We start from the raw sequence: 11,781 nt of genomic DNA, 5'->3' as shown, positions 1-11,781 counted from the left end.
ACCCCTTTGTGCATGTGCCTGCGCATCTGCACGAGTGCCCTCCCACTCCTTCGCACATGCATATGAGTGCCCGTGCGCCCATACGCCCGCACAAGTGCCCTCCCACTCCTTTGCACATGCGCACAAGCATGCCTGCTCCTTCACACATGCATACAAGCACAGAGGGTGTGCCCTGGCTTCCCCAGCTGGTCCACAGGGTTAAAAAGGTTGGGGACCATAGGTTTAGAGAACCCCATGATGCAGTGGTTAAATTGTGGTACTACAATCAAGTCTCTGCTCAAAACATAAGTTTGATCCTTATGGGTTCAGGTAGCTGGCTCAAGGTTGATATACAGTGGTGCCCCGCTAGACACTTATCCTGCTAAATGACGAAATCACTTGACGATGAATAGCGTAATTCTTTACCTAAACAAATATTCCACCTGTAAAAATGAAGCAGAGAAACTGAATGGCAAAGAAGTCAACATGGTTTATTTTAATATATTGCTATGTTGAACTAGCAATTGCATATATGTGTGTGTGAAACTAACAAGTGGAGTAATTATACTACCACTTCACAATAGATCTATCTAAGTGTATTTCATACTGAACTTCATGTTTTGCGTTTTTTTCCACAGTACATTTTCCCCACTTCTCCTGCACATGAGAAGTAAGATAAATAATCAGTTAATACAATCACTCAGGTAGCAAACTCCACTTAGAAGTTAGCAATATATCAGTCACCCTCCTAGATTTGACCAAAAGCTGTATTAATGGCCAAGTGCAGCTTTTGCTTCTTTAAGTGAATCAGATTTCCTACAACATTGTCTCACCTTGTCATTGTGTTGTCTGCAGCACTGAATCTGAAGAAAAATCACCCCAACTTCTACAGAAGCATGGTAGGTCCTGTCTCACAGGACCAACTTTTCAGAGTTCTTTAACAATGTCAGTCAGCTTATAGACAAAGGTGATCTAGTATACATTGAGCAAAATCCTATTATTTGGTATAATAAATCCCAGCTACAGTAGGCCTATTTAAATCAATAGAACTTACAGAGGGGTTGATTCACCAAATCCCCACTGAATTGATGGCCCGACTGTAGTGTGATTTACTAAGTTAAGCAACAGGATTTTGGCCACCAGTTTTTACTCCCTAAAATGATGTAATGGAGTTCTTCACTAATGCTTTGCTCAACTGAAGTGGCAGGTTTGAAGTCAAGAGACTTGTCAATCTGTGAAGGCTCCTCATGACCCAGATCATTAAAAAAAATCTAGTTTCTGGATGGTGTGGAGAACCTTACAGAGTGACAAATCTCCCCTCTTCAGACCCATCACTTTGCTTGAAAGAAGCAATAGGAGAGAAGAAAGTGCTATATTGCCTTTTTTCTTCATGTGTTTAGTTCATCCAGATACTGACCAACATAACATGAATTGAGCCCGCCCTCCCCTTCAAAGACTCTTGAGGAAATTTGTCAGTTATAAAATGAAAGGAAAACTTCCATTAAAGATGCATAATTAGCTAAAGAAGAGAAAGGAGAGAATAGAATTAAAACTAGATTTTAAATGATCTTCTTTGAGACTGGTGCCTTTTACCCATTCATAAATAACTTGGAATCAGGATAAGCAGTGAGCTGGCCGACTTGGCTGGCAAAACCAAATTATCTGCGTATAGAACACCAATGGCTTTTGAAGAGCTCAGAAAGGCTCTCTTCAAAATGAAAACAAGCTGGCTTTAAAATGATGTACACGATTCAATGTAAATTTAAAGTAGTGTATATTGGGTCAATATAGGATCAATATTGGTGATGGGATGTGTGTTTTCAGGAATTAACCAAGAAAGAGATCTTAGGATAGTGGAGGATAGCTTGATGAAAACATCAACCTAGTTTGTTGCAGCTGGGGAAAAGGCCTGTTGCATATTGGGCTTAATTAGAAAGGAAGCAAAAAAAAAACAAAAAAAAAAACCCAAACCATCAATATTGTACTTGCCTTGTATTTGCAACAAAAAGAACTTGAGATTTTGAAAATCTCAGAAGTAGGGAAACATATCAAATCATACATACAAATCTAAGGCTTCAATAAATTCTTGAAAAACGAATCAACATGAAATTATTCCTTTCACTGACTAGTACAGCTACTCCCAGAATAGATTTCCTAATTCCATAATTCTTCCCATTATGAGGAGGTTTTCGGGAGAGGGAAAAATGAAAGAAAATCATATCCATTTAGAATAAAGGAAACATTCAAAATTCAATGGGAGAAAATGGGCTTCCTATACCCTAAAAAGTCTTCCCATTCCTAAAAAGTTTATAATATTTATGATGGTTAATCTTAGGGGGAAAAAGATGGAGGAAAGAGAAAATGTGACGTGCCTATAACAAATTATGTATAGTGCACATAAGGAAGAAGGGGTTGCTGTTTTTTTTTTTTTGTTCTCTCTCTCTCTCTCTCTCTCTCTCTCTCTCTCTCTCTCTCTCATAAAACAAGAATTAAAAATCATCCCTGGGAGCTAAATGGCAGGAGATGCAGGCCATATACAAGGAAGTATTTCACACAAGACAAAGTTCAGCTGTGTCCAAAAGATAGTGTTAGCCATCATGTGCATGGCTTTAAAAGAAGACTGACTAGTCAATCTCATGGAGGGTGAGGCTATCAAAATGGTGACTAGTCATGATTATGACTATATGTTAGCTGAAGTATCAGGAGGTGGTGTGTCCCTATATTCCAGTTGCTGCGGTCCAAAAAAGAGGAGAGGTCTGTTGCACTCCTGCTGTCAGGTATCCCATGTGCATTTGTTTCAGCACTATGTGACTGGAATACTGGACTAGATCAGCCTTTCTACTGATGCAGTTTGGCTCTTCTTGAGCTTTTATTGAATAATGTAGTAGAGCAGGAGCTAAAGACTCTCAAATTGTAAGTTTTCAGATGATTTGTTTTGTATGAAGATTCGGATAAAGAAGCAGGTTAAATGTTCCATTCTGTCCTCATGCAACATTGTTTTAATTATAGGTGTAACTGAAGTCTTGATCATTCCGAACAGTGCCAAGCAAATAATCCCACTTCCACATTAATACCCTTTCTGCACCACAGAGCATACATCTGTATTTCTTCAAAGTTAAAAGACTCTGCAGGGTTAAAAAAGAGTACAATTGGGAAACAGTTTATGAGAGTGTGGTAAAGTCACAGATTTGCCAGTGTAATGGCTCCTTGAGTAACCACCACCACCCATTAGAATTAATGGGGCTTTCTAAAAATGTACTAATAATACAATGGTGCCTCGATTTACGAACATAATGTGTTCCGGAAGATGGTCATAACTCAAAATGGTCATAAGTTGAAGCACCATTTCCCATAGGAATGCACTGAAATGCAATTAATCCGTTCCAGCGAAAGAAAAAAAATCACACACACAGACAAAACAAAAAACCCAACACTGCAAGACCCATTGGAAACACGATTAATCCATTCTGGCTGAAGGGGGGGAAGAAAAGCAAACAAACCATGCAAGACCCATCGGAAATGCAAAAAGCAAAGCAGAAAGCAAGCAAATTGTGCAAGACCCATGGGAAATGCAAAAAAGCAAAGCAAAAAGCAAGCAAACCCCACAAGACCCATCAGAAATGGGGAAACCCCCCAAAAAGCAAACAACTCAAGACCCATCGGAAATGAGGGGAAAACCCCCAAAAGCAAACAAACACCCCAAGACCCATCGGAAATAGGGAAAAACCCAACAAACAAACCCCCAAAACTCATCACAGCATAGAAACATATTCCCACCACCCAGTCCAAAATCACGCTGCAAAACCCACCCAGAACAGTTTTTAAAAAGCAGAAAGCAGCACCTTACCTTACCAGGCAGTCCGAAGCCTCCTCCGATCACACTCACTCTAGCTGTTGGGGTGCAAGAGCTACAAAGAAGCAGCCTCTTTGCCTACAAACAGCAATTTGAATTTCCCGCCTTTTCCCCCTGCCTTTTTCTGTTCATAAGTGGAAGCTCCGGTCACAAGTAGAAGCAAAATTTTGTGGCTGGAGCTGGTCGCAACTCAAAATGGTCGTATGTCAGGACGTTCATAAGTTGAAGCACCACTGTGTTTACTATGAATAATACTGATTCATTTTTAGCTCTGCAGAAAACCTTTTGTAGAGAATTAGTCTAGAAGGAAGGCTTCTAAAATGAGTAAAAATGTTGATGTATGTGGACCTTCAAGGAATCCCTGTAACACCACCACCACACAGACTGGTGAACCAGAGAGATTAGAATGAGTTGGACTTAGGAGTTGACATTCAGCTATGTGGCACAGTAGGTGAAAATGAGCCATTTAGCCTAATATTGCCATTTCGAGGGTGCAACTGGAGTGGAATCATTTTGTATTTTCTATAAATGTCAAAAAGTGTGATTCAGTGTTGGACTACGACTCAGGACACTTGGGTTCTTATCCCACTTGGTCATGGAAACTTACAGGCAATAGTTCTGGTTAATCATCCTTGAATCATCCTACATATGTTGAAAGCTCTGTTAGGGTCATCATAAGCCTGAATCGACTTGAAAGCACATAACCAAAAGGATCTTGGCAATATTTACACTATATATTGCTCTCTCATTCTGTCTCCCAGTTTTCAAAGGTCTCTTTGCGCAGTTCCTTTTCGCTCCTGTGTTCTTAATCTCTTCCCCACTGGAGACGGTAAGAACGACCTACTAGTTTATGAAGAAGCTAAAAAGGAAACATACAACGCATCTATGTAACTAAATCTTGGCTTTGTTTGTATCCCTCCAGCTACACACATTATTGTCACACCATACACCACAGTTCAGAGTGCATGTAGAACTTCTGAAAATTACGTATATGGGGCTGATTGGCACAAGGGACTAGGTCACCAAACATCACCCCTGACGCTGATTGTCATTGAAGGTGTCAGGTTGACACTATTTTTTAAATGTGGCCATTGATGGATGGATGGATGAATTGGGTATGAAGAAAAGATCCTCTCCTCCCCCACCCTCACTTCCAAGGCAAGCATAAGTTCAAATCCTGTTTTCATGTCAAGTTTATGGATACATCTTTTCACATATGCAAGGAAGCTGATTTTTCCCTGCCCCCCCCTTACAGTTAAATCTAATATTATGCGTCTGAATACAGAATTTACCTAAGTAAATAATTATTTTTAAACCTAAGATTTAGGCAGCATTAGGATTTGATGTTATGCTAATGTTTGACAATTACTAAATGTGGGTATCAGCTAGTATTTTTTTAAAAGTTTAATTTAAAGCAATTTGACATGGAAAGGTTATTACTTTAGTTGCCAATAAAAGCTGTACTTTTAACATAAGTGTACACTAGACCCAAGGGTATGTGACTATTATCTTTTCTGCAATTACGTGATGTTCTACATAAATGCTATAAAAAATTAGAAATATCAAAAGTACGAACTTAGATACAATATGTAAAAAAATAAAAGTTTAATAGATGAAACCAGAAAGCTGTTTAACAGGCATGGAAGGGCAGGTTTAGGTTTCCCCCTAGGGGTACTATTTGGAACATCATCTAGTTTTCAGAGTTCATAAATTCAGATTTTAAAACTTTGCAAAAGCATAAACTCATGTCAACAGCACATTGTAATTTCTGGCCATAAAATTCTGACATGCAGCTTAGTCTGTCACATAAATCTTCTTATTGTTGTAGTAAGTACATCTTATTTCACTCTGCTACACAGCACAGCAACGTGTTTCCCTCTCTTCCTCATGCATACAATCCGTCTGATGAACAATCCTGAAGAACTTTAAAGTGTTCTTACTATTTTGGTTGCCTGCATTAAAGATAATTTTGTGTCAATAGCTAAGCCGTATATTCTTTCCACAACAAAAAACGTTATTGTTGTTGGAAGTCCATGTGAAGATGTTATTTCTCCACTGTACAGAGTTTTTGTTCAGCTGCCAAAGAAGTAAATAATAGGTTTTTGCAACCACAAAAGGAGTATATTTCTTTTATCAAATGGATACAATATAATGTAAAACTTCCATCCAACAAAAGTTACATGTGCTTCAGTATTCAGATAAGCAAAGACTTGAGACTTGTTGGTCTGAAGCACCTTTCGGCGTTACTGCCAACAGCGGCATTCACTTTCAATATAAGTAGGACAGTTGCTAGAAAGAGCAGGAAAAATGAAGACCTAGGAAAGCAAGACTGGCAATGGCATGGTCCAGAAGAAATAACAAAGCATCTTGTGGTATCTGTAAGACTAGCACATTTCATTAGGCATAGCCTACTTCTTCAGACTCAGAGGTATCTGAAACATTTGAAGAACTAGACTACAATCCATGAAAGCTTGCACCCCCCAAAAAAACTTGCAAGTCTTAAAAGTGCCACAGGAGTCTTTTGTTGTTGTTGTTGTTGTTGTTTGTTGCTGCTGCTGCTGCTGTTTTGCTACAACAGACCAACACAGCTCCCTCCTGAGACTTGCCTTGACTCAAAAAGAGATTAATTGGGAATCTTAGAAGGCAGTGAGTGATTAGAAAAAAATAAGCTGAAGAAGGCCTGAGGGACAAAAGAACCATTTCTTTCTGGCACCCAGGTTAATGCCACTCTTTGGAACAAATTTCTCAGACCAGACTTTCGACTGCAACTCAAAAAAATGACGAGGAAGTGGACGCACATGCAAGTCCTGCCCCCCTGTCCCTATCCAAACTAGAAATCCCGAAGACCTTTGCAGACCTTTGTGCTGGACAAAGACATATGTCTTTGGGAAGTTTGAGGAGGTGCTTTCCTCTCTTCCCGCATCCACATCACTCATTGAGCCTTACACATATGAGTGGTCCCTGGAAAATATCTTCCTGAAGTTATGATAACCAGTATATGGAATTCTCTCTCTATGAAGGCCTGCCAGGTACCCGAGTGGATGTCTTCTTGGTGCCTGAAGAAAACTTTTTTAAAAAAATTTCCTGGACTTTTTAACAGCAGAAAGGACTGCTCAAATTCTGCAGTTTTAGCCACTCTCTCCCTCCCCTCATCCTTCTAAACCTTTCTTCTAGAAAAAGATAGTGTCAACAGATGCATATAACCTGGCTGGAACAAAACCTCATAGGATGGAAATGAGGAGGGCCTGGTTCTTACTCCTCATAATAGGCTTAGGGCAAAGTCCTGTTTTCCTGAGTCTTGACCACAGAGTCTAAGAGGTGGAATGTGGTGTTGCAAGTACACCTATCTGAATGTTTGTGACATGCCTAAAATATTGATGCTTGGTCCCTTAGGCAAGGGCAGGAAAAGGTGTGCAAGGACACCAAAAATGATTAAACTGAGGCTCTCATACCTCAGACATATCATGAGAAGACAGGACTTAATGGAAAAGATGATAATGCTTGGAATGGTGGGAAGCAGCAGAAAAAGAGGGCAATGAAGTTGAGATGGTTTAGTTTAATAAAGGAGGACACAAACTTTGATTTGCAAGACCTGAGCAGTTAATGATAGGACTTCTTGGAGTTCACTGATCTGTATGATCACCATAGGTGAAAAGTGACTTGAGTGCACCAAACAACAATGAGGGAAAGATGTATGGCCTGCTATTAAGGTTACCAGATGGGCAGTATCCCATTCCCTAAGAATTCAGGGCCAGTGCTTGAGGCTATGGGGCAGGGCCTTGTGATGACACAAGAATGGGCTTGTGATGTCAACCAAGTGAACCGTTGTGACTACTTCTGGGCCAGTTGATCATGGAAAAGGCATAAGATGCTCAATTCTTTGTCTGGCTTCCAATGGCATGATGGGACCAAATGCATGCATCCAAAATCTTGATACCCAGCTATACCTGTGACATAAAATATATATTAGATACCCACCTTGATTGTGAGAACTAGCAGTGATTGGGCTAGCATTGGTCCATTTCCCAGGCTACTCTCAGGTTTTAGTGAAAGTATGGGAAATGGTCTGTGTTGGTCCTTGCATGACACATTAGGGTTTATGTTCTATAATCCCAAGTTTAAAAGCTGCAATTGTCTAGTGGACAGGATGATGCATTAAGACTGGGGTGATTTGGGTTCAAATGCCCACATGGTCATGGATATTCTCAGGATTGGGGTTGGGGTTCCTGGTTTCTGAATTTGGCTCTGGATAGTCATTTTATACCCCACTATGTTAATTTGTACTCAGTCCCAAATTGGCTCATTTATAGCATAAAGAGCCAACACACAACATTAGTATCCTAAGCTGCTGTCCAATTTTTTTTTTTTTAAAAAAAGAGGCCAACCACTGATTTACACAGAAAAATTAAATCATATCGTCTTATAACTACAATGTGATTCATATCAGAATTTTGCCCCAGATGTTTCTAATTTTAAGACGGAGAAGTCATTATTGGACACAAAAGAATAGTTCAGTCCTCACAGGCTGCTTGCTCCATAGTCTTTCCACTAAGTTGGAAGGTGGGGTGGTAATGTTTTCGGTTATTATAATGCCAATTGCATATGGTAGCTTATGTTTCAAATTAGCTGAAGTTTGTTATTTTTCCCTCTTACATAGGGGCTAAAACAAACTATTCACAAGAAGTCCAGCCACAGTATACAAGTCCCGCAAGAATTAGTTGGAAAGATTCCTGATGAGTTCACTCCGGCTTGCATGTTAACCTTGGGATAAAAGGCTGGCCACAGTCATGTGAGAATCAAACCGAGTTTTCCAAGGCATGACACAATATGATGGAAGTGTATGAGGCTCATAGAAAGTGGTTTTGTGAGCCCAGAAAAATAATAAAAAGCTTCAAGCACTCAACAGTTCCATTTCAAGGTTTACTAAGAGTTGTTGATTTCCAGGGGCCTCACTGAAATCCTTGGAAAAAGGAACAAGTCAGGCCAGTGAAAGAAGTAGAATCAACTAAAGTTGTGACAGGCACTGGGAAGTTAGGCTGAGGCCTAAGAATAGCCTTGATCTGTTCTCTCAACAAATAATATGTGCAGAAAAGTCAATTCTAAGTTATGGTGACCTTTTTCAGGGTTTTGTTTTGTTTTGTTTTGTTTTTTTGATCTTCACTACTCAGAAATGGTTTACCATTCCCCTCATTTGGGTGCATCTTGGGACTGTCCAGCTTGCTCAGAGCCACACAGGAGGCGCAATGGGGAATCAAACTCCAAACCTCTTGGCTCCACAGCCAGATACCTAAACTGTTGCGCTTCCCTCACCAAATACACAAAGAATATTGGGATTGGTTGTTGTGGGTTTTTCAGGCTCTTTGGCCATGTTCTGAAGGTTGTTCTTCCTAACATTTCACCAATCCCAATATTGGGATTCACCGAGAGCAAGGTAATGCTCATCTGAATGTTGGTCCTACGCAGGACTATAGTTTTAGTCAGATTTGCTAAATGCACAGCTCTTTATTTTCAGTAGATTTTCCACCATTTTGAGAGAGATTACTAGGTAAATCACAAGAACAATCTCTTGAGGAATTCTTCCCCCTGAGCCCCTGTGATCAAACATCATCTGCACACCACAGATTAATGTGGAGATTGGAAATGAATTGTCCTCCATCTCAGATTTCCTTACATAAACTCTGGAATTTTTCATGTTGAGAGAAAATATATTTGGAAAGGTATATTGAGAGAAAACAATCACAATCCAACGCTGCACCAAAGCAGATAACCTTATTTTTAAATAGAGAGGAAATGATTATGTCAATAAAGAAGCAATGGTAGCATTATCAACTGGGTTGTAGAATATCATCCCATACTATATAATAGCTGGGTTATAGAATATCATCCCACCCCATATAATAGCTTCAGCATTTCATTATATTTGTGCTTCTTAAATGTTTACTGTTCGAGTTTCCATTGGTCTCGTGATTGCAGTGGAAAATTTCTCTGCCTCTTATGCTGAAAATCCCTGTGCTGCTGAATAAACTGCTCTCTGGAAGATCTTCCCCCAGAGCTGGGTTTGGGGCACACAGAGAGCTTCAGTGGAGAAGTGGGATCACACCCACCCCTTTGTTTCCATTTCATTCTACAGTTTGACCAGTCCACCACTCAGTCATTCACATTTATTTAGAACTATGTAAGCTGTTAACTTAGTTGGAAATTCGACTTCTTGTGCTGTCCCAGGAGAAGAGCCAACCTGTTTAACCTTGGGCAAGCTGCACAGTCCAGAGTACCTATAAAAGAAGGGAATGGTAAGCCACTTCTGAGTACCCTCTACCTAGAAAACCCTGAAAAAGTCCACTATAAATTGAAGCTGAGTCGACAGCACATAATTATTATCATTAGTTTTCAAGAAAATATTTTAAAGATTAAGGGCAGTGCCCTTTTGTCTCATTCCTCCCATACAATGTCATATGGCTGGCAGAGATTTTCCAGAGCCTTTTCAATGAAGTTTGCAAGAGCTGAGCTAAGTTGCTGAGGACACGACATTTTGGAGATTGCTTGTTCATAATGTTGCCACAAGTCAGAACCAGACTGACAGCGTGTAACAAGGACAACATCCAGTGCCTCCTTGGATGAGTGTAAGCCCTGTTGAAATCAGTCACGGTAAACTCTAACTTGGACAACAACACATATATCACGGGAACCCTGTGGGTGTAGGATTCAGTCCAGCTGCAGAAAACAGGATACCAGCCTGTGCATTTTTGTACAGATTTTTATAGAGGTTTTTGATAAATCTAGAACTGGGAAGAACTGAATGGATAGTAAACAGTTACCCATACCTGTCCAAAAGCTGGGTGGGTGGTAAGGAAACCTTAGGCAACCAGAATGTAGCCCACAGATTTTATACCACCTCTCAATGCATTGTATTCCAATACAAAGTGTGTCATTGTGTCATTACAATTAAAAGAAGAATACAGCTTAAACATTATGAACCAGAGCTGACTATTAATACAAAAAACAAATAAAGGATTTTGTTTTTGTGATGTTGGAATTTTTTTTCCTGATACTATTTACAATTACTGAAATAATTTAATTGTAAAGCTAAGGAGTGGATTATGAGGGAGACACCAGGCACGCAGACCAGCTAATGTTGACTGTCTGTCCTGTTCCACATATGTGCTGGAACCAAAACTTTCTAGGAAAACCTCTTTTAGTACAGCATTGTTTTGCTTCCCCCCCCCCTTTTCTGTGCCTCTTTTTTTGGTATTGCAGTTGTAGAAGTATTAATATGCTTTTCTGATTACTTGAACCAGTCATTTAGCAAAGATCCAAAGATATTTCATCTGCAGCTTAAAATGTAGGTTCATACTTTCTTTCGCTGAAGTCACAATGATTTCTATTGCCGGAGTCACCAAAATGACTAAAGTCGGTAGAGAGAAGCATTTTGCCTTGTACTACAACAACCCATCTAGGCCTGCTTAAAAGAAGAAGAAAGGATCCTTTTGCATGTGCTGATTTTAAGATTCATCTATAGCTACGGGCGAATTGATTTTAAAATAGCTGTTTGGCACCATTATTTTGATTTTATTTTATTCCTTAATGGAGATTTTTCAGTGGGAAAGCTGAACTCTTAACATCTCGTATAGGATTCAGAGGTGATCACAGAGACTTTCTCCTGTCTGTCGTTCTCTGAGCGTATTGAAAAGACACTGCCGTTCCCTTTTTACCACAAGCTTTGCCCTCCTTCAATGACTAAATTGTGGCCAGTCATATAATCTGAAGCTTCCGATGCCAAGTATATGACAGCAGCTTGCAAGTCTGTCACTCGAGCGAGCCTTCCAGCCGGGATATCGTCAAGCCAGCGCTGCACAAGAGGTTTCAGCTCCTCAGAATGGATGAGGGGCGTGTCTACAATCCCGCTGTATAAACATAAGAGACACAAACCAGTTTGTTAGGGGTTTTTTTCC

At 39.9% G+C, this 11,781-nt stretch overlaps 1 protein-coding gene across 1 annotated transcript in view; it reads right to left on the bottom strand.

The window, feature by feature from the left end:
* Positions 1 to 2,426: 2,426 nt before the first annotated feature.
* The window catches only part of LOC110077700 (D-threitol dehydrogenase), a 57,574-nt gene continuing 48,219 nt past the window's right edge, over positions 2,427 to 11,781 (bottom strand). The window contains exon 8 of the mRNA XM_078385114.1: positions 2,427 to 11,733. Within this exon, the coding sequence (XP_078241240.1) occupies positions 11,538 to 11,733 (196 nt within the window). The 3' untranslated portion in view covers positions 2,427 to 11,537. The remainder of the gene's footprint in view (positions 11,734 to 11,781) is intronic.

This window comes from Pogona vitticeps, chromosome 2 (assembly GCF_051106095.1).
Source record: "Pogona vitticeps strain Pit_001003342236 chromosome 2, PviZW2.1, whole genome shotgun sequence".
Taxonomy (NCBI): domain Eukaryota; kingdom Metazoa; phylum Chordata; class Lepidosauria; order Squamata; family Agamidae; genus Pogona; species Pogona vitticeps.
This window is presented reverse-complemented; position numbering and strand designations above follow the sequence as displayed.